The following is a 22,357-nucleotide window of genomic DNA, read 5'->3' as shown; positions in this document are numbered from 1 at the left end:
GTAAATGTATACTTCTTTGACAATACATTCATATATCTCTGGTGCTTCCCACACTTATTTAATGACATGGACATTATAATGTATTCACCAGTCACTTTAGAAGCAAACTGAATAAGAGGTTCACATGCACATTACTTGGCCCTTTAAGTATTATATATCCTTGAGAAGGAAATCCCAATGAACAGACATAAAGGGAGAGGTAAGCTAGCAGATCAACACTACTGAAAACACATCAGAGAAATTGTATGATAGGGTTAGTCTATCACAGCAATATCCCAGTGCCTGGTATCAACTTCTCTCTTTGCTAGGTTTTCATTTCTATGAAGAGATACAATGAACCATGGCAACTCTTACAATGAAAACATTTAACTGAGGTGTCTGCCTTAAGATTTAAGAGGTTCAGTTAAACATTATCATGGCAGGGGGCATGGCGGTGTTCAGGCAGATGTGGTGCTGAAGGTGAGAGTCCTTACAGCTTCATCCCGAGGCAACTGGATATTTCGGAGTACAAGAAACCACAATGCCTGATCCCAGAGTGACGTACTTCCTCTAACAAGGAAAAGCCCACTTCAACAAAGGCACACCTCCTACTAGTGTCACAAGTGAGAACTCATAGATTATGGAGTGTTACCTGGGGAACTTTCATGATACCAAACTAGACCCTTTGAATGTGGGTGACAGGTATGTAACTTGATCTGTTGGGTGGGGCTGGCAGGGACACCAGGTCCTATCACAGGTGCATGAACTGACTGTTTTGTAGTCCACTTCTTGTGGTAGGATGCCTTGCCCAGTCTTGATACAGGATGGAGTAGCTTGGTATTGTCTCAACTTGGTATGCCAGACTTTGTTGACTCCCAAAAGAAGTCTTTACACCCTCTGAGGATTGAATGGGTGATGGGAAGTGACAGAGGTAGGGACCAAGAGACATGGAGGCAGGGGGACTTGGGTTGGTACATAAAGTCTAAAGTAAAATTTTAAAATTAATTTTAAAAAACCAGTGTATGATCTATATTATGCACCCGAAGTGACTGGTCTTGCTATATTTCTCTATAAGTAACAAGAATTTTGACAACAAATTTATCCCAATTTTTTATGTTTGTGTGTGAGAAAGGTTTTCCAAGTATGCACATGTGACAAGGCAATGCAGAGGGACTCAGATAACCAGGATCTACAGTAGCAGGTAGTTATGAGCCTCCAAATTTGGTTGTTGGGTTCTGAACTCAGGTCATCTCCAAGAATATGTGCTGAGCCACCTGTCAAGCCCTACAGTCCTTTTTGCGCAAAACCCTAAACATCTTTCACAGATTAAAAGCAATGAGAATAAAAGTGTCTACATAAATAATGAAGTAAATAAATAATCATTGGTAACTTGATGCCTCAATATTAAGATACTGTACAAGGTAAATTTGCAATAGGAACTGAATACAATCCAAAGAAAATGCCCAACACTTCATAACAGGGAATCTGATTCAAATGCCACATGCAAATTGGAAACATAAAATTCTTAAGAGGATTACAAAATAGTACAAACATTGACACAAGGTGATTTTTATACTTACAACAAATTTACAGCAATCGAGATAGTGTACAATATTTGGGAAAGAATAAATGAGATGGAGAGTAAAAGCCAAGAACAAAAAGCAGGAAAATATAATCAACTTTTCATCAAAAGACCAAAGGAAACTCAGCCATGTAAACTGAGATCCTGACCAATGTTACTCAGCTACACATGATTCCATGTATCTAGATATTACATAAACAGACTTCACAACTTTGACAAAATTAAATCAAAAGGACCCCTAAATTGGTCTGCTTCTGACCCTCCAGCAATTGATATTTCTTCCAAACAGATATGACCCATGGTCTAGAGCTCTCTCCACAAATGTGGGTAATCTCTTGCAATGTTTCTGCAAACTCTCATGTCCCCTTATGGTTTGAGGCAAATCCAGCCCCATGATGCCCACATAGAAAATAACGTACAAGAAAAATTTAACGTCTTCTTCCTGCCACATGTATCATGACACAACATGTGGAATCTGTCCTATTCATCCTTGTAACACCATGTACATCTGAGAAACTTCTGCAGATCAGAAATTCGTTTTCTTCCCTGGAACTCAACTGTCCTGAATCACACCACTGTAGCTTGTGGTAGCAGAAAGTTAAAAGCATTCTGATCATGTATTGATGAAAGATGATCCCCATCACCTCATTCTATCAGTTTCTAAACTGTGTATAATACATGTAAGACAAACCTGAAAATGGATTTCAATATTCATACATTTCTGAAGTCAAACTTTCAGTTTTCCAATGTATGGTCCCACCACACACCCAAATCCACCCTGTGATGAACACTGGACACTGATATTACAAGTGTCACAGCTTCCCACACCCAGGACTGCAAGGCCTTCCTCTCTCAGGGAACCTATACTCAGGGAGGTTCACAGGACAAGGGCCAATGCCCAGGAGAGCACATGGCTCATGGTCCCTCCCAGTCCCAGCAGCAAAGACAGCTTGGCAGACCTGATGCTCGTGCTCTGAAGCCCCCACAATCACCATACTGTGACTGTAGTCTTCATTATAGATTCTACAATAGAGTCAGCAGAGAATCCTGGAGAGAACTACCTCCAACTGGTTCTCCTGAGTGCCAAACCTTCCCAAAATGCCTCAATAGCTAGGGTCACACAGTTGGACCACAGAGTATCAGCAGCTCCCCTCTTAGTGTATGTACAGACCAAATAACTCAGACACCATAGGCATTTCTTTCTGTACTGTGCCTACACCACCTTCAAAGTTGGTAAATGAACTCAATTATTTCATACACCTCCCTTCATTTGTTCCTGATACAAGTCAGAGGGATTGGTAAACACTCATGAAATGGTCTATATTTCCTTCTCAATGACCACTCAAAGCCCAGTACTGAAGGAACTGCAGTAGTGTCTTCCCAGCACTGCACAGCAGAGGCAGGATTAGTTGCCTTCCAAGTAATTCTCAACTACACAACCTGAGGGCATACCTGAGCTCAATATAACCTCCCAAAATGTGAACCCACAAATCTGGCCTGTCTTCATTTATATGACATGAATTAATATGTCCTGGAAAATTAAAGAAGAAAATTACTTTATCTGCTTGTCTGAGTTAAGATGTTTATTACTGTGAAAAAAATACTATGATGGCCACAAAATGTATAAAGAAAACACTTAATTGGGGTGGTTCACTTACAGATTCAGAGGTTCATTCCATTGTCATCATAGTGGGGAACATGATGTGAAGGATAATGTGGTACTGGTTACCTCTTGATAAGCCGGCCACAGGAAGTTGACTGATATTCTTTTTTTCTGGTGGTTTTTTTTTTTTTTTTTTTTTTTTTTGGTTTTTTCGAGACAGGGTTTCTCTGTGGCTTTGGAGGCTGTCCTGGAACTAGCTCTTGTAGACCAGGCTGGCCTCGAACTCACAGAGATCCGCCTGCCTCTGCCTCCCAAGTGCTGGGATTAAAGGCGTGTGCCACCAACGCCTGGCCCTTTTTTTTTTTGACTGATATTCTTGGCCATATCCAGAGCACAGAAACTCCAAAGCCCATCACCAGTGATGATACACTTCTTCCAAAAATGCCAAACTCACTGCAACAAAGTCATGTCTTCTAGACAAAACCCATCCTCCTGCATACAAGAAACACACCTCAGCCTCAAAGGCAGACATTACCTTAGAGTTAAAGGTTAGGAAAAGATTTTTCAATCAAATGGACCCAAGAAACAAGCGGGAGTAGCAATCCTAATATCTAACAAAATAAAATCAAAAAAGATGAAGGAGGTCATTTCATACTCATCACAGGAGAAATCCACCAAGAAGAAGTTTCAATTCTGAACATCTATCCCCCAAATACAAAGGCATCCATGTTCGTAAAAGAAACATTACTAAAATTCAAATCACATATAAAGCCCCACACACTTATAGTGGGAGACTTCAACACCCCACTCTCACCACTAGACAGGAATACCAGACAGAAACTTAACAAAGAAACAAAGGGTCTAATAGAAGTTATGACCCAATTGTGATTAACAGACTTCTATAGAACATTCCATCCACATAAAAAAGAATATAACTTCTTCTCAGTGCCACATGGAACCTTCTCAAAAATTGACCACATACTTGGCAACATATCAAACCTCAACAGGTACAAAAAAATTGGAATAACCCATGAGTTATCAGACTACCATGAGTTAAAATTAGAATTCAACAACAACACAAATTGCAGAAACCTTACAAACTCACGGAAATTGAATAATGCACAATTACACCATTCTTGGGTCAAAGAAGAAATAAAGAGAAATTAAAGACTTCCTAGAATTCAATGACAATGAAGACACAATATACCCAAACTTATGGGAGACTTTGAAATCAGTGCTAAGAGGAAAGTTCATAACACTAAGTGCCCACATGAAGAAACTGGAGAATAGTTACACTAGAGAATTAACAGCACAGCTGAAAGCTCTAGAACACAAAGAACTCACCCAGGAGGAGTAGACACCAGGAAATAATGAAACTGAAGGCTGAAATCAATAAAGTAGAAACTAGGAAAACAATACCAAGAATCAATGCAATGAAGAGTTGGTTCTTTGAGAAAAATCAACAAGATAGACAAACCTTAATCCAAACTTACCAAACGGCAGATTGTGAACATGTAAATTAACAAAATCAGAAACGAAAAGGGGGACATAACAACAGACACCGAGGAAACCCAGAAATCATTAGGTCATACATCAAAAACCTGTACTCCACAAAATTTGAAAACTTAAAGGAAATGGACAATTTTCTGGATAGCTATCACTTGCCAAAATTAAATCAAGAACAGATAAGCAATTTAAATAGACCTATAACTCCTATGGAACTAGAAGCAGTCATCAAAAGCCTCCCAACCAAAAAAAAAAAAAGCCCAGGTCCAGATGGCCTCAGTGCCGAATTCTACCAGAAATTCAAAGAACAGCTTATATCAATCCTTCTCAAAGTATTCCACACAATAGAAGCAGAAGGGTCTTTGCCAAACTCTTTCTATGAGGCTTCAATAACCTTGATCCCCAAGCCACACAAAGACACAACTAAGAAAGAGAATTTCAGACCAATATCCCTCATGAACACTGACGCAAAAATACTCAATAAAATACTGGCAAATCAGATCCAAGAACACATCAAAACAATCATTCACCATGATCAAGTAGGTTTCATCCCAGGGATGCAGGGTTGGTTCAACATATGAAAATCCATCAATGTAATCCATCAGATAAACAAGCTGAGAAACAAAAATCATATGATTATCTTACTAGATGCAGAAAAAGCCTTTGACAAAATCCAACACCCCTTCATGATAAAGGTCTTGGAGAGATCTGGGATAACAGGAACATACCTAAACATAATAAAAGCTATATACAGCAAACCAACAGCCAACATTAAACTAAATGGACAGAAACTCAACATGATTCCGCTAAAATCAGGAACAAGACAAGGATGTCCACTCTCTCCAGACCTTTTCAATATTGTACTTGAAGTTTTAGCTGGAGCCATATGACAACAAAAGGAGATCAAGGGGATACAAATTGGAAAGGAAGAGGTCAAACTTTCACTATTTACAGATGACATGATAGTTTACATAAGTGACCCAAAGAACTCTACCAGGGAAATCTTACAGCTGATTAACACCTTCAGCAAAGTGGCAGGCTACAAGATCAACTCAAGAAAATCAGTAGCCCCACTATATACAGATGATAAAAGGGCTGAGAAAGAAATCAGAGAAGCATCACCCTTTACAATTGCCACAAACAACATAAAATACTTCGGGGTAATGATAACCAAACAAGTGAAAGACCTGTATCGAAGAACTTTGAGTCTTTAAAGAAAGAAATTAAAGAAGCCCTCAGAAAATGGAAAGATCTCCCATGCTCTTGGATGGGTAGGATCAATGTAGTAAAAATGGCAATTGTATCAAAAGCAATAGATATACAGATTTAATACAATTCCCATAACATCCCGGCATAATTCTTCACAGACCTTGAAAGAACAATAATCAATTTTGTATGGAAAAACAAAAGACCCAAGATAGCCAAAACAACCCTGCTCAACAAAGCAACATCTGGAGGCATCACCATCCCTTCTTCAAGCTCTATTATTGAGCTGTAGTCCTGAAAACAGTTTGATATTGGCACAAAAATAGACAGGTAGACCAATGGAATAGAATTGAACACCCTCATATTAACCCATACATGTATGAACATCTGATCTTTGACAAAGAAGCTAAAAATATACAATTAGAAAAAAAGAAAGCATCTTTAACAAATGGTGCTGGCATAACTAGATGCTGACATGTAGAAGAATGTAGATACATCCATGTCTATCACTATGCACAAAACTTAGGTCCAAATGGATCAAAGCCCTCAACATAAATCCAGCCACACTGAACCTCTTAGAAGAGAAAGTGGGTGGTACCCTTGAACGAATTGGTACAGAAGACAGCTTCCTGAATATAACACCAGTAGCACAGACAGTGAGGTCTACAGTTAATACATGGGACCTCCTGAAACCAAGAAGATTCTGTAAGGCAAAGGGTACAGTCAGCAAGACAAAAAGGCAGCTCACAGAATGGGAAAAGATATTCACTAACCCCACATCTGACAGAGGGCTGATCTCCAAAATTTACAAAGAACTCAAGAAGCAAGTCTCCAAAACACCAAAGGATCCAATTAAAAAGTGGGCTGCAGAACTAAATAGAGAATTCTCAATAGAGAAGTCTAAAATGACTGAGAGGCACTTGAGAAAGTGCTCAACATCCTTAGCCATCCGGGAAATGCAAAGCAAAACAACTCTGAGATACCATCTTACTCCTGTCAGAATGGCTAAAATCAAAAACACCAATGACAATTTATGCTGGAGAGGTTGTGGTGAAAGGGGAATACTCCTCCACTGCTGGTGGGAGTGCCAATTTGTACAGCCACTTTGGAAATCAGTATGGAGATTCCTCAGAAAAATTGTAATAAGCCTACCACAAGACCCAGCAACTCTACTGTTAGGCATATATCCAAAAGATTCACATTCATACAACAAGGACATCTGTTCCACTATGTTCATAGCAGCATTATTTGTAATAGCCAGAACTTAGAAGCAACCTTGATGCCCCTCAACTGAAGAGTGGTACATTTACACAATGGAGTACGATTCAGCAAAAAAAAAACAAACAAACAACAACAACAACAACAAAAAAACAATGGAATCCTGAAATTTTGCCAGCAAATGGACGGCACTAGAAGAAACCATTCTGAGTGAGGTAACCAAGTCACAAAAAGAGAAACATGGCATGTACTCACTCATATATGGATTTTAGACATAGATCTGGGGAGTGCCAGCCTACAATCCCATGGCCAGAGAGTCTGGGAAACAGAACTTTCATTCAATGGCTGATGGAAGCAGAGGCAGATTCCCACAGCTAAACACTGAGCTGAACTCAAGGAATCCAGTGACAGAGAGGGAGGACTGATGATCAAAGGGTTAACCCCCAGAAACAGCTGACCTGAGAAGGGTTAGCTCTTGAATCCCAGACTGATGGCTGGGAATTCAGCATATGGGACTGATCAAGACCCCCTGAATGTGGGTGTCAGTGAGGAGGCCTAGGTAATCTATTGGGCCTTGGGTAGTAGATCAGTATTTATTCCCGGGTATACAAATGGACTTTGGGTGCCCATCCAACAATGAGATGCACTCTCACCCTGGACTCTTGGGGGAGGGTCTAGGCCCTGCCCTGTATGGAATGACAGACTATGGACACCCTCATGGAGGGCCTCACCCTCCCTGGGGAAATGTGGAGATATTGGAGTGGTTGGTGGGAGAGCATGGGAGGAGGGGAGGGAAAAGGAGAGGGACCTGGAATTGACATGTGAAGCAACCTTGTTTCTAATTTAAATTTAAGTAAAAAAAGTAGAATATATTTGAGTAGAATATCTGACACAATGCATAAACTTCCTAGAAGCTCCAGCATTAGTCCACACAGTGGAAGAATGCAGATAACGTGGAAAAGAAATTGAAACATTTTCCTTTAAAGACAAGAGACAAATTAAAGGTCTTAACAGAAAAAAAAAAGAAAAGAATTTGTTTTAAAAAGAAAGTCATGTCTTCTAATAATGCCACTCCCTATGAGATTATGAGATGATAGGGCCAATTACGCTCAAAGTACCACACTGCCACAACCAGGTCATTTTTCATGATGATGACTCAAGCAGCTGATTCGCTACCCTGTTTCCCCCTTACAGAAAACTCAATAAACCATACTTTATACTCTGGTCTGAAGGCAGAAACCATGCTCACATGCAAATCCTTTTCCTGTGACTACAATGGACAGTCAACTACATGACTCAAATGGATGATTTCAAAACTCTGAGGTCATACAGTCACTTAATTTAAGAAGTGGTAATCAAGAGGACAGCAAGGTCATTGCCCTGGAAAGCAACAGACTGGGATCAAGGCCACCTGTGTCAGCATGAGAGCGCTTGTCTCAGAAACCTTATTCTAAAAGGCTGGAAGTCCAGCTGTTCTAGAATTAATAGAATTCCAATGAGAAGTATCTTAACAGATTTAAGAGATTAAAAGAAGGAAAATCTCTGTAATGACAGCATGCAGACATCTCTGGCTAATGCTCCAAGAGGAGAGAGCCTAAAACAGATTTTTTTTATTTTGTTTTTTTGAGACAGGGTTTCTCTGTGCAGCCCTAGTTGTCCTGGAAGTAGCTCTGTAGACCATGCTGGCCTCAAAGTTATCACGATCTGACAGCCTTTGACTCCCAGGTCCTGGAATTAAAGGCCTACAACACCACTGCCTGGCTCCTAAATGAGCTTATACTTTGAAGAATTTAAATAGTGACAGGAAACTGCAACTTGGACTAGTTATGCAAATGAAAGACTTCAACAGAAAAGGTATTACCATAATTATATCATAGTACACGAATAACCTGAAACAGCATGTCATACTTTACTGGCAGGTCCTGAGGTAGAGGTGCCAGAAGATGAGAAAGATAGGAAAAGCAAAACAAAATAAAATAAATAAATAAAAGCTGGGCCTGGGAGGTCTTGCTTAAGCTATGTCGTATTCTAAGTAAGCTTCTTCAGAGGAATCAGTTCCTGTATACAACTTCCAGGGGGAAATGGAGGGAAATAGGAGACTTCTAGGAAGTCAGCAGAAACTATCACACTATGGAACAAACTCAGGAGAAGGTTTCTTAAAAAAATGCAGTACAACGGGAGCACAGGGTATCCCAAGAACATTACTGACTAAGCCCACAGTGGCCTTGGGACCAATAACTATAGTTCCATATGATGGGAAGAGTTGTGTCCTCAGAATCTTAAGAAACCCCTCCACAAAGGCCCTGGCTCCAGAACATTACATTCTCTCTAAAACATCTTCCTAGTTTTAGATGAGCTCATTTTATTCTGGATACCTCAAGGTCTAGTGGAAAACACCTAGGGCTAGGCTCCAAACTGTTACTGGTTCTGCCAAACATGTTCTTGGGTTTAAGAAGGAGCTATCTATGTTCCTTCTCCATGTGTAAGGACATAAACAGAAAGTCTTGCTTGCTCAGTCCAACCCTCAACACAACAGTGTTTTCATATTCAAATACTTTTCACCTGGTTTCATCTTGCCCATCTGGCAGAACTATGATTTTTTTCTAGAAGAAAACTGGACCTGCATGGCATACCATACCCTAATGCTCATTGTGACGCAGTAATTTGAGCAGCTTTCGAAAGCCCTGTTCTTAGCCACCAAGCCTCCTCCTAGGTGCATGCACAACAGTACAACCCTGGGCATGCCTCCAGGCAAGAAGCACGTGGTCCAGTGGCAGAGGCAGTGGTTGCCCCACCAACTGCTGCTCTTTCCTTAATGATCCTGCCACAGGTTCGCCTGATGAAACCTTGTCATAACTTTTAATTCCTCTAGATAGTAAAGTTTGCGGGGATTGGGCCAGGGGCTATTTGTAAATCAGGGATTTCTCCTTTGTCATGGACAATCCTGGAGAACAAATGTATATTTTAGCATCTTACTCTCTAACAGGCCTAGTTAGCACACTACTTTAACTTTGGGTTATTTTAGAGGTAGCACTCCCCGTGGAACTTACTATGCTTTGCCAAAATTCTGAACGCCAAAATCTCCAAGAGGCCCATTTCGACGCAAAAGCAAAGAGTCTTTTATTGGGGTTATTTAACAAGCTAAACCCATTAGTTCAGGCCATTGCAGTGAAGGCCGGAGAAAAGACCCTGAGAAACTGTAAGGCAAGGGATCTTAAAGGGCAGCATAAGGGGAGTGTCTAGGGGTATGAAACAGTCTCAGGATTTGTGCGCTTCCAGGTTTGGGTGACCTGCCTTATGTTGATTGGTCAACTGTTTGTTATGGCCCATAGGCCCTCCCAGGGCGGTTGCTATACTCTGCATGTCACTGTTGGGCACTTGTCCGTAAAGCACAGCCCCACCAGCTAAATTCTAATTGGTTCCTTGCCTCGAGGGCATCTGACCTCCTAGTGACCAGGACAGGAGCGACAAGGTCATGCGAGCACATGTTAGCCTGTCATGGCTGCTTAAATGGGTGGCTGGTCCCTCCCCTATTCCCTAAGAATTGGTAAATCCTTTCTATCAACAATTCTACTCTTCCACATCACAGCTTAGCATGGGAGTGTGACCCAACCCAAGAATGCCATTTACAGATGTCTTCAGTGGCCCACGCCTTTAATCCCAGCACTGGGGAGGCAGAGGCAGGCAAATCTTTATGAATTTGGGACTAGCCTGCTGTACAATGCAACTTCCAAGTCAGGCACCAAAGCTATACACAGAAATCCTGTTTCCAAAAACTAAAAATAAATGAATAAAAGAAAGAAAAACAATGCCATTTTCACCTCGCCCACAATTAAGTCCAAATGGATCTTACACCCAAATGCTATATGTATAGCACAGAACTTCTAGAAGACGCTAGAGAAACTAGGCTGCTGCGAGTCTTCAGTATGCACCAAAAGCACTTGGGGGTTGACTGCAGAAATGACAGCAAGCTCCCTGATCGAAACGCTTTCCACAGATGTAGCCCGTAGAGTGAAGCGTTCATAGGCCAGCGCCAGGCAGTTCCCGGGAACACAGGAGACCTCACAGGACACTGAAGTTCCCACCCCGGCACCAGGAGGTCCAGCCCCATCATGTTCCGCATCACTCACCATGCTGCGGCTCCCGCGCACAGCCGTCTTCAGCGGTCGCCAATGCGCAGGCGCGCAAACCCCGCGGTCCCGGCTACGGCCTCGGGTGACGCCCGCGTGAGCGTCTGCGTGACTCCACGGCAACCACGGCGACCACGGCGCGGGCGTCACGATGATGACGCAGACTCTACGTCCGTTTACGGCGCGACGTGATGACGTTCGGAAACGTTTGTTTCCGGTGCGTTTCGATGACCCTCGGCGCCCCGTTGGTGACCACCCTCTTCCGTGTGCAAACGCCATGGCGACGGGTCGGCGGCTGGGGCACGCGTAGGAGCCATGTTTCCCGGGGAGGCGTGCTGATGACGCGATCGCCCCGCGTCGCCGCGGCCATGTTGCCGGGACCGCTGTGTTTACAGTCGCAGTGTTGATATCGCGCCTCTAATGACGCCATCGTCCGGCGCCGCCGCCGCCACATTCTTGGGGGGGCTGTGGTGTTTACAGTCGCCATGGCGACGCCGCCGCCTGAAGACCGGCGTCGGCCATGTTCCCAGCGCGTGTGTGATGACGCGTTTTCCTCTGCGCCGCCTCCGCGCCCGGTTTGAAGCCTCCACGAGTTCGCGAGTCCTCCCGTCCGTCCCGTCCGTCCGTCCCACCCGCCCCGCCCGCCCCCGCCATGCCGCCTGGGAAGCCCCTGCAGCCCGTGCTGCGGATGAAGGTGGACGAGCTTTTCCTGCGCTGGCTCAGCGACCCCGGCACCCAGGACGCCCTGCGAGAGGGGCTGCGGCGGCTGCAAGCGGGGGACGGCGACCCTGACGTCATCACTGGGGGCGACCCTGACAGCGTCAGGGCTGACCTCATCGGCAGGGGTGACGTCATAGCCCGGGGTGACGTCATCACCGGGGCCCCCTTCGCCCAGCCTGCATCGCCGCTGGACATCACCGGATGCAGGAGAGCCTCGAGGAAGACGAAGGTGGTGAGTGAGGGAGGTCGGGGGAGGGGGTGGGGGGTGACGCCAGGGACACCAGGGGACAGGGACAGAGGAGGAGACATTTTAAGGCATTTGCATATACTTTCATATATTTGCATGTATTTACCATGTGGGCAGGTATTTAAATATTTGAATGTATATGCGCAGTGCCTGGCTTCCACAAGCAAGTCCAGGGTACATTGTGGCGCCCGTTTCACAAGCAACTCCGAGGTATCAGGAAAAGAGATGCCAGACGTCCAGCTGTGTGTACTAAGAGAATGCATGGGCAGCCTTTATTGCCAGGAGTGTGTGTGTGTGTGTGTGTGTGTGTGTCTTCATTACAAGTGCTAAGAGCTCTCTCTCTCTTGTAGGAGGGAGCAGCCTTATATACAGGCTTACAGCGCAGTGGAAAAACCCCAGGTAGAAGAGAGCGTGTTTTCCTCCTGCTGAATGTTGATGTCAGAGGGTCAAGGCCGGGGCAGTAAGCCAGGACTAGAAAACAGGAAGCACTTGGACTGGAAAACAGGTTGCACTTGTAGGCTGACCAACAACTCACAGAGACCCCGTGAGGTTGGGGCCCAACATCTCCCCGCTTCTTTATATATAAATTAGCACCTAGCTCAGGTGACTAGAACGTTAATGCCAATCTTAGTATACAAACATTTATAAACAATACTTGGGAATGTGGGCGTCTTTCTTTCCAAACTACTTCCTGCTGTTAAGGGGCACTGAAATACCATGGGGTTCATGAAAAAAAACAAACAAACGCAGAAACCTGTTGAAGTTCTTGTTTTTGTGGTCTGTAAGGCTGCATCATCTCAGCTGTCTTAGATGTTGGGTCACCTGGGCCACTGATTCAGGTGGTCTTGCTTCATCAAACCATACTAGTCTGGAAGGAACCTACAGTTTATGTTCTGTGTAAACAAAAGTAGAAATTTTTTTCCCAAGTAACCTGTCCTTATATTTAAATTTAGAAGTCAAAGCATTTTCAAAATATGTAAGTTGGATTAATTTGGCAACATTAATAATCAAATGTCTTAGCAGTTTTTGTTCCTTTCTTAGCAATTAAACAATTAAGAGACAACACAACTGTATACAGTATCCAGACTCTCTGTGTATTTTTCATTGCATATACCTTTATCTTTTCCTTTTCTTTTCCTTTTCTTTTCCTTAATACCAGTACCTCGTTTATTAACTGTTACCAATTTTCAATTTACCCACTTTTAATCCATCTTCCAAATGAGGGCAATCTCTCAGCTTCCCCTTTCTTTCCTGACCTTGGTGTCAGGCAAAGGCCTGGAGATTTAATGCAATCCACCCCCCAACTGAGGGCGATCTCTGAGCTTCCCTTTACTTTCCCAAACTCAGTGGATCGGGCAAAGGCTGGAGATTAATTCAATACACCTTCTCCTTAGAAAAAGCCTCTAGATTTGACCATTCAATTTTACTGTTGTTAGAAGTTGAGGTACCTGTTTTTAAATCTTTTCTTTTTCGAGTCTCTCCTCTCCTGAGTCTTCTTTCCAGTCTTTCCAAGTCTCTCTGGATCTCGGTGGGACCTCCAATTGCGGCACCTGGCTTCCACAAGCAGGTCAGAGGTATCAGGAAAAGAGAGACCAGACGTCCAGCTGTTTGTACTAAGAGAATGCATGTGCTGCCTTTATTGCCAGGAAAATGTGTGTGTGTGTGTGTGTGTCTTCATTACAAGTGCTAAGAGCTCTCTTGTAGGAGGGAGGAGCTTTATATACAGGTTTACAGCACAGTGGAAAAACCCCAGGTATAAGAGTTTTCCTCCTGCTGAATGTTGATGTCAGAGGGTCAAGGCCGGGACAGTAAGCCAGGACTAGAAGACAGGAAGCACTTGGACTGGAAAACAGGTTGTAACTCAAATAGACCCGTGGGGTTGGGGCCCAACATATATGGTGTGTTTACAAACATTTAGCATATTTGCATACATTTTATATATTTGCATACATTTTATATATTTGCATATATTTATCTAAATATTTTTAACATATTTGAATACAGTTGTGGACATTTAATATTTCTGTGTAGCATAATATATGTCTATGCATTTAGTATGCTTCCAAACATTTAGTGTATTTGCATACATCTCATATACTTGCATATAATATGTTTGTGCATATTTCAGTATATCTGAATATATTTGCATTCTGGCAGGCATCTAGGATATTTGAATGTTTTGGGGCATATTAGCATGCATTTGGTATGTCTGCATACATTTCATATATTTGCATATATTTAATATATTTGCTTATTTAACACATTTCAGTACAGTTACTGACATTTAGTATTTTTGCATAACCTAATATATTTCCATGCATTTAGCATGCTTCCAAACATTCAGTGTATTAGCATACTCCTCATATACTTGTTGCATGTAATTCAATATGTTCACACATATTTTAATATATCTGAATACATTTGCATGCAGGCAGGCATCCGGAATATTTGAATGCATTTGACTTATCTCTATACATTCCACACATTTGCATATGTTTTAATATTTCTGCATTCGTCATCAATCACCCTGTGGGCAAGGTCACTGGTGTGTGCATGGTCTCAGGATCTGTTCAGAGGTGTGGGCGTGGTCATTGGGGAAGGCGTGCCCCCCCAGGACCTGCTCAGTGATATAGGGGTCCGGGTTGTATATTTGGGCAACTTTGGACCTTGTGTCAGGCCTGGTGTTTGGGGCGTGTCCACATGTGAGCTTGGCTGGGTAGGGACAGCAAGATGTGGGTGGAGACAGAAGCTTGTGGGTGTGGCCGTCTGTGGGTCTCAGTGCATACTGGTGGGGCTGCAGTGTGGGCGGGGCTTCAAGGACTCCTCCCACATGGGGCGGGGCGTGAGGATGGTGCCGTGTGGGCGGGGAAGGGTAGATGTGGCCGAGTTGGGCAGCCCCTGGTGTGGGCGGGGCTGGGTTGGGCAGTACCCCTGGGCGCCCCCCCCCCCCAGTAACCACGCTGACACCTCCCCTGTGACCCCGCAGCTGCAGACCCGGAATCATGAGCCCCCGCTGGCCCCGCCTCCACCCCCTCCCACAGCGGCCCTGCCCCCAGGTCTCGCAGTCCCTGCCTTCTTCTTCCCACGTGGGCGCCCGGGGGCGGGGCCGGACTTGGATGACATCATCGCCCGGGTGGAGCGGGTGTTCGCGGGGTTCGAGAGTCAGCGGGCAGGGCCCAGGGACATGGGCGTGGTCGCCAAGGTGAGTGACGTCACCGTGGGTAGGCGGGAGTAGGGCCCTGCTGCTGACCCCTGACCCACCGACCTCGGTCGGGGTCACTCTCTGACCCCCTGACCTGCTGTGCCCCCCCGAGTCCCGGCTGACCCTGGGTGACCCCGCTTCCCCTGCCCCCAGGCCTGCGGCTGCCCGCTCTACTGGAAAGCCCCACTGTTCTTTGCTGTGGGCGGGCCGCGCACCGGGTCAGTGTCTGTGCACAAGTTCCTGGCCATGTGGCGGAAGTGAGTCTGGGGGGGACGGAAGTGAGGGCGGGCGGAGCCAGGAGTGCGCGGGGTGTGGCTGGGGGCGGGAGTGAGTGTCGCGGCCGGGTCTAGTGCGGTGCAGGGTTAGGGTTAGGGTTAGGGTTAGAGTTGCGGTTAGGGTTCAGGGATTCAGACTGGAAGCAGCCGGCGGGCGGGGCCTGCCAGGCGGAAGCCTCTGTGAGTGGTCTGGGCCTGCCCCGCGGTGACGTCACCCACCCGCTCCCCAGTGTGCTGGTCACGTGTCACGATGACGCCGCCCGCTTCATGCAGCTGCTGTCAGTGCCAGGGGGCAGGGGCCTCGCCCAGGAGGATTTCCTGCCCCTCCTCCAGGTGCCCTGCCCCCCCAGTGCCACCGCCCCCTGTGGATACTGCCCGGGATTGCCCCTGCTCCGATGAGCCCCACCCCCTCGCCAACACAGACCCTTGACTGACCCTGCCCCCTGACTCCTCACCGTTACTGGCCAGTTTTCTCTGACCCTGCCCCCTCACCCCGCCCCCTGAGTGACTCCTCCCCCTCACTGGCCACAGTCTTCACAGAACCCGGCCCCTCACTGACTCCGCCCCTGGCTCCTCCCCATTGCTGGCCCCGTCTCTTTCCTGTTCTCACTCCACAGACTCCTCCCTGACTGACCCTGCCCACTCCATGACCCCCCCCTGAGTGACTCCTCCCTCTCACTGAGCCCGCCCCCTCACTGACCCCGCCCCCTGCAGGATGTGGTCCACACCCACCCTGGCCTCGCCTTCCTGAAGGAGGCGCCCGAGTTCCACTCCCGCTACATCACCACGGTGAGTGACGCGCCCCCGCCCCGCCCCTTGCCATGCCCACCTGGTTACTCCCGCCCACCGCGGCTGGCTCCGCCCGCTGACCCCTAATCTCCGACCCACAGGTCACCCAGAGGATTTTCTACAGTGTCAACCGCTCCTGGTCAGGGCGGATCACGTGTGCAGAGCTGAGGCGGAGCCGCTTCCTGCAGGTGGGGCCCCGGGAGGGGCGGGTCCCGGCGGGAGGGGATGGTCCAGGAGGACAGGGGCAGGACACCGATAGGGAGGGGCGGGTCCCTGAAATGGTTGTGGGCGGAGCTTGGCGAAGAGGCGGTTCCTGTGTGACTAAGGAGGGGCTGAACGGGGCTGGGCAGGCAGGGGGCGGGGTCACCTGTAAACACTCAGACCCCAGCGTGGGCGTGGCCCGCCCCGCTGCACTTGTTCACCATGTGGCAGTGACAACCCATCTCCTTGACCTCCGTGTGGGCGTGGCCGACTTCCTGTGGGCGTGGCGACCCTCGGGTGGACCTCTGACCCTGCGGGAACCGGGCGACCCCTGCAGTCCCTCCACCTAGGAGGTGGCGCGGCTGGAGGCGGAGCCTGACGTGAACCGGCTGCCCGAGTTCTTCTCCTATGCCCACTTCTACGTCATCTACGTCACCTTCTGGGGGCTGGATGGGGACCACGATCTGATGATTGACAGGCGGGACATGGGTCGTCATGGAGATGGAGGTGAGGCAGGGCTGGGGAGAGAGGGCGGGGTCTGAGGGGGTCTGGCTGCGGGCATGGAGCGCGTGACTGAAGTGTGGTGGGATAGGTGGGTGTGGCCCACCCTGACCCGCCCCCCTCTTCCTGGCAGCCATTTCCTCCCGGGTGATTGACAGGATCTTCTCAGGTGCCGTGACCCGGTGGGTGCTAGGGGATGGGGGGCGGGGCTTCTTGTGTGGCGTGTCTGTGACGCAGACTGGGCGGGGCCAGTGACGTCACTGAGCGGTGGGCGGGTTCTCCCCCTCCCAACCCCTGCAGGGGCCGCTCTGTGCACTCGCTCGGGAAGCTGAGCTTCGCTGACTTCGTGTGGTTCCTGATCTCCGAGGAGGACAAGACCACGCCCACCAGGTGTGTGCAGCGCGGCCGTTTATGTGGGTTCCATGACCCGTGCGTCACGTGTGTCTGCATGCCGTGTGTGTGTCGTGCGTGTGTCGTGCGTGTGTCACGCGTGTCATGCATGTGTCACGCGTGTGTCATGCATGTGTCCCAGCATCGAGTACTGGTTCCGCTGCCTGGACCTGGATGGGGACGGCGTGCTCTCCATCTGTCGTGTGTGTCACATGTGTGTCACGCGTGTCATGTATGTGTCACGCGTGTGTCCCAGCATCGAGTACTGGTTCCGCTGCCTGGACCTGGATGGGGACGGCGTGCTCTCCATGTTCGAGCTCGAGTTCTTCTATGAGGAGCAGGCGCGGCGCCTGGAAGCCCGGGGCATCGAGCCGCTGCCCTTCCGTGACCTCGCGTGCCAGATGCTGGACATGGTGAACCCGCGCGTGCCCGGTGAGCGGGGTCATGCATCCGGCCCGGGTGGCCCCTGGTGACCCCGTCTGACCCTGTGTGGCCTCTGTTGACCCCGCGACCCCAGGGCAGATCACGCTCCGTGACCTCAAGCGCTGCGCCATGGCCGCCACGTTCTTGGACGCCTTCATCAATGCCGACAAATTCCTGGAGCGCGAGCAGCGCGAGCAGGGGGCGGGGCCCGCGCGGGTGCGTGACGGCGCAGGCCACACCCCAGCCCCTCCCGCCCCCCAGTGCCCTCCCCGCCCCGCCCCCCTTCATGGCGCCATCCGTGACCCCGCCCCTCTCCCGGTGCCCCGCCCCACGACTCTGATGTCACCACTCGGCTCTGCAGGACGTGGACCCCGCGGGCCCCGAGCTGTCGGACTGGGATCGGTTTGCAGCCGAGGAGTACGAGGCCCTGGTGGCGGAGGAGGAGGAGGACGCGTGAGTACCCCGCCCCTCTCCTAGGCCCCTCCCCTCCCCTAGGCACCGCCCCTTTCCCAGTCACTCTGATGTAGCCCCGCCTCTTCCTGTAGCCCCGCCCCTCCCCCGCAGGCCTCGCACCCTGTCACTCTGATGTAGCCCTGCCTCTCCCTGTAGCCCCGCCCTCCCTTAGGCCCCGCCCCTTATAAACCGCGCCCTCCTGTGGCCCCGCCCCTTCCCCCGCAGGCCTGGGATCCTGTTACTCTGATGTAACCCCGCCTCTCCCTGAGGCCCCGCCCCCTCCCCAGTCACTGTGATGTAGCCCCGCCCCTCACGTTGCCCTGCTCCTCCCCGCAGCCCCGAGAGCCTCTTGGATCTGGAGTTCGCAATTGGTGACGATCTGGAGCCTCTGTGACATGCGAGTCTCGGAGTGGGGCCATGAGGACATGGGAACGCCCACCCCAGCAGCCCTGCTCCTAGCCCCTCCCCATGACGTCACGGGGCCATCACACGTGTGCGCCGTGACGTCACACTTCGTATTTTTGGATAAAGATTTTCAGAGATTTTCACCTTGGCTTCCGTGTCTGTGTGGGACGCAGGGTGGCGCATAGTCAGACTCGTGCGGGACGCGGGGTGGCGCACAGTCAGACTCCGTGTCTGTGTGGGACGCAGGTGACGTGGGGTGGCGCTCAGTCAGACTCCGTATCCGTGTGGAACGCGGGGTGGTGCACAGTCAGACTCTGTATCTGTGTGGAACGCGGGGTGGCGCACAGTCAGACTCCGTATCCGTGTGGGACGCGGGGTGGCGCACAGTCAGACTCGTGCGGGACGCGGGGTGACACACAGTCAGACTCCGTGTCTGTGTGGGGCGCAGGGTGGCGCACAGTCAGACTCTGCCTCCTGTGCGCCACCCCGCGTCTCTCACTGACTGCTGAGCGTCTCTCACTGATGAGCGTCTCTCACTGACTGCTGAGCGTCTCTGACTTCGGGCCTCGCCCCTTGGCTGCGCTCTCAGGCTGATGAGCTCCGAGAGCACCTGTGCCACTTTTGGTCTCACCCGCGGAAAACATGCGTTAGGTTGATGGCTTAGTGGCTCTTGAGATCATTAACGTTTCGCTGGACCTCCAGTTACGGCCAGAAGACGGGCGAATGGTGTTACCATGCATCTCAGCTTGCTTCTGCCTCGCTCTCAACAGTCGCTTTCCTTACCCTTGTCTGTTTCCCTTCTCTTTCCGGCGATCTTACGCTCTCCCGCCGCCTGCCTGCCTGCCGCAGCGCTGTCCTGCTGCTTCCCATCCTGGCCTAGTCCTTTCCCCCGGGATTGTCCTGCTTCAATAGAACTCTTGCGCTCCTGTTCCTAATGCCTCTCCTGTTTGTCCTATCTTCTACCGTGTTTCTTCTCCAGGTGGACACCAGTAGCTCGCAAAGGCCTGGCCCCGGGGCAGCATCTGCTGAGGGCGCTCTGAGAGGTTTTTGGTTTTTTTTTCCCCCCCAGGAACGAAGTTTTAAGGTTTTGTGCCCTAGCACCGCTCATACAGACTGGCGCATTCATTCCTCAGGCCTATGGTGGTCTTTCTGGATGTTGTGCCCTTGAACTCTGGTGTCCTGCTGGTTTCGCCCATCTTTCTGCCTCACTCATGGAGAAAAACGCCAACGAAGTTATAACTTAAAACTCTCTAACTTCTGTCAGATGGGAATGTGTTTATGGCAGCCGCCATCTAGACCCTGTGGCCTAGCCTTAGGTCCGCCCACTCCATGCCTTTTTGCCTTTTATTTATTTATTTTTTGTCTGTAATTTCTTTCACTGGCTCTGTTGTGCATGGCTTGTTTGTGGAATGGCGTGCCTTTCCAGGGCCTGGTAGGGGACACATTTCACACAAAAAGGTTGCCTGTTTCATCTGCAGCAGATCTGCTCTCTTGTCACAGTTTTAATTCTGTTTCTTTAAATCTCTGTCTGTTTGCTGCAACATACAAACCAGAGATTATACTCTGGTTCTCCGTTTTTTACTTTTATCCAGTCTTGTGTGATATATCTGCTTGTCTCTGTACACTGATAATTCTATGCAACTTAAATTCAACTAAGCTGTCTCAAATATTTATAAATTGTTATATATCCATAAACAATGGTAAACATTTAAGGTTATAAAGGTCTATTTCAATGTAACAGAATATTTATATCACCCAGTCTTTCCTGTAAGCTGGTTACAGAGGTAAAGCTTCTATTACAAAAGGGAGTTTTTCTCTACTTGTTTGTTATTTATAGGTGTACATCTAGCCTACTTAGTTAAAACAGTTACAGTCGGGCTATAGAGCTCTGATTAAAACATCCCTCCACAGACTCTCAGCTTCAATCAAGTTCTCCAGACAGATCCTACACTAATCCGTAGCCACCTATGTGCTTAAGGCAAACAACTAAAGACAAATTTTGTCTGAGATACACTAAACAGACAGACAGCCCTCAAATGATCAGAGATCTAGAGAACATGGCATTTAAAATGTTTTATTAAAAAGCTTTTTATAACAGAGTGACAGGCCAGCTGCTGACTCTACCCCATTTCCTCCAAGAAGAAACTCCACCCACAAAAGTGGTAGTACTGGCTACTGAGCAATCCTGCCTTTCACCTCAACTTTTGCTAAGGACTCTTCAGACCATGGACAAGAGTACAGTGGAATTGACTTTCTCCACATTGCGTGGGCCAACGGTAGAAAAGTCTAAAGTTCCTAATTCACAGTTAGCACACTATCAACAAAATAAGGTGTCCTTAAAGCCTCTGTGTAGGAGGAAGTCTGACCTCTGCCCTCAACAGCTATGGAAGGTGACCTTGGGGGGTGACTGTCCATGTGGCCGGTTAGCAATTCTTTGTCATTCTCTAATAATTAACTCAGGTAAAATTTTATCCTTCTCAAGAACCCTGATGCAGTTTGATGACTGTTGGTTTCAATATAACTTCTTACCATTCCTTTGTTTAAAAATGTTTTAAGATATAACAAAGTAACTTAAGGTGTACAAATACAAGTTATCAGTTCTTTCTCATTATGGTACTGTTCATAGTCTTAACATTATTCAATAAAGTTTGAATGAGCTATTAATCCAACTCTAACAGATAACTAAACACCATATTATACCACTATACGATAACTGCAAAGTCAAAATTAAGGTACGTTTCATTCTCCTAATAACATCTGTCAGTTTTAAAAATGTTAATGCTTTCAGTCAAGTTGTTTCTAACATAAATATGATGTTAATGTTTCTAATACTTACGTTGTCACAAATTCAAAGGATGCTTGTAAGTTCTAGGGAGTCGAATTGGACCCACCCAAATAGATCAGATTCACTCCAGATAGATATTATTCAACCTTTCTCTGGTCCCGGGACCCCCTTCCCTCATCTTGGGACCCCCCTCGGGAACTCCTCCCTCTTATGATCCTCCTCCTCTCAAGTACCAGGACCTAAGAATATTTTTTTTAACTTAACTTTATCCTCTGCTCTGCTGATGTCTTGCCAGGTCGAAGAGGTGCCAGAGAGTTCCATACAGCCTGGACTGTGATGAAACAACTGGCTACCCCAGGACATGGCAGTACTCCAGCTTCCTAGTATCCCCCAAAAATGGTCAACGCCCCCCAGGTCAACAGGAAGCAGTCTTGAGAACTCGTCACCCTTATTCCCTAACCTGCCATGCCTAACACCTCACCTTTTTTAATGATAAATAAAGGTGGGAATGTAAGGATTCAGGCATTACGCTGGCCCGCCAGTCACCTGGCAGAATGCACTCAGGCATCACCCTGGTCAGCTCAGGTTCAAAGGACCCCTTTAAACGACAGACCCCGCCCACTCACTTATGCTCTTTCCACTCCACTCTCTCTCTTCCCTCTGTTCCCCTGGGGCAGACAGGATTTTTCCTGTCTGTCTCTTCTCTCCTGTCCTCTCTCTGTCTCTGTGTCTCTTTACCTCT

At 47.9% G+C, this 22,357-nt stretch overlaps 2 protein-coding genes across 4 annotated transcripts in view; one reads left to right on the top strand and one right to left on the bottom strand.

Annotated features, from left to right (window-relative positions):
• LOC101836531 (zinc finger protein 41-like) overlaps positions 1–11,543 on the bottom strand; it is a 46,270-nt gene extending 34,727 nt beyond the window's left edge. Inside the window, exon 1 of the mRNA XM_040730359.1 lies at positions 11,225–11,543. Within this exon, the coding sequence (XP_040586293.1) occupies positions 11,225–11,503 (279 nt within the window). The 5' untranslated portion in view covers positions 11,504–11,543. The remainder of the gene's footprint in view (positions 1–11,224) is intronic.
• A 318-nt stretch (positions 11,544–11,861) lies between these two features.
• Positions 11,862–18,973, top strand: Ppp2r3b (protein phosphatase 2 regulatory subunit B''beta). 3 transcript variants are annotated; one of them, XM_040730356.1, is made up of 13 exons: positions 11,862–12,176; positions 15,178–15,393; positions 15,547–15,650; positions 15,899–16,001; positions 16,383–16,457; positions 16,559–16,645; positions 17,009–17,165; positions 17,293–17,341; positions 17,460–17,549; positions 17,806–17,981; positions 18,067–18,188; positions 18,334–18,425; positions 18,762–18,973. In XM_040730356.1, exons 1-13 carry the CDS (start codon positions 11,877–11,879, stop codon positions 18,817–18,819), a joined length of 1,629 nt encoding a protein of 542 aa, XP_040586290.1. In that variant the 5' UTR covers positions 11,862–11,876; the 3' UTR covers positions 18,820–18,973. The 3 variants fall into 3 exon arrangements, with proteins under 3 accessions (XP_040586290.1, XP_040586291.1, XP_040586292.1); XM_040730357.1 differs by lacking the exon at positions 18,067–18,188; XM_040730358.1 differs by lacking the exons at positions 15,547–15,650; positions 15,899–16,001.
• Positions 18,974–22,357: the final 3,384 nt, after the last annotated feature.

The sequence above is a fragment of the Mesocricetus auratus genome, unplaced genomic scaffold (assembly GCF_017639785.1).
Source record: "Mesocricetus auratus isolate SY011 unplaced genomic scaffold, BCM_Maur_2.0 Super-Scaffold_100023, whole genome shotgun sequence".
Taxonomy (NCBI): domain Eukaryota; kingdom Metazoa; phylum Chordata; class Mammalia; order Rodentia; family Cricetidae; genus Mesocricetus; species Mesocricetus auratus.
The sequence above is the reverse complement of the archived record's forward strand: the minus strand, read 5'-3'. Positions and strand labels throughout refer to the sequence as shown.

Excerpts from the sequence above, each read along its gene's own strand:
- Ppp2r3b (XM_040730356.1), top strand. The coding sequence starts at position 11,877 with ATGCCGCCTGGGAAGCCCCTGCAGCCCGTGCTGCGGATGAAGGTGGAC. Across the intron at positions 16,002-16,382 it reads ATTTCCTGCCCCTCCTCCAG|GATGTGGTCCACACCCACCC; the intron begins GTGCCCTGCCCC and ends CGCCCCCTGCAG. Across the intron at positions 18,189-18,333 it reads AGGGGGCGGGGCCCGCGCGG|GACGTGGACCCCGCGGGCCC; the intron begins GTGCGTGACGGC and ends TCGGCTCTGCAG.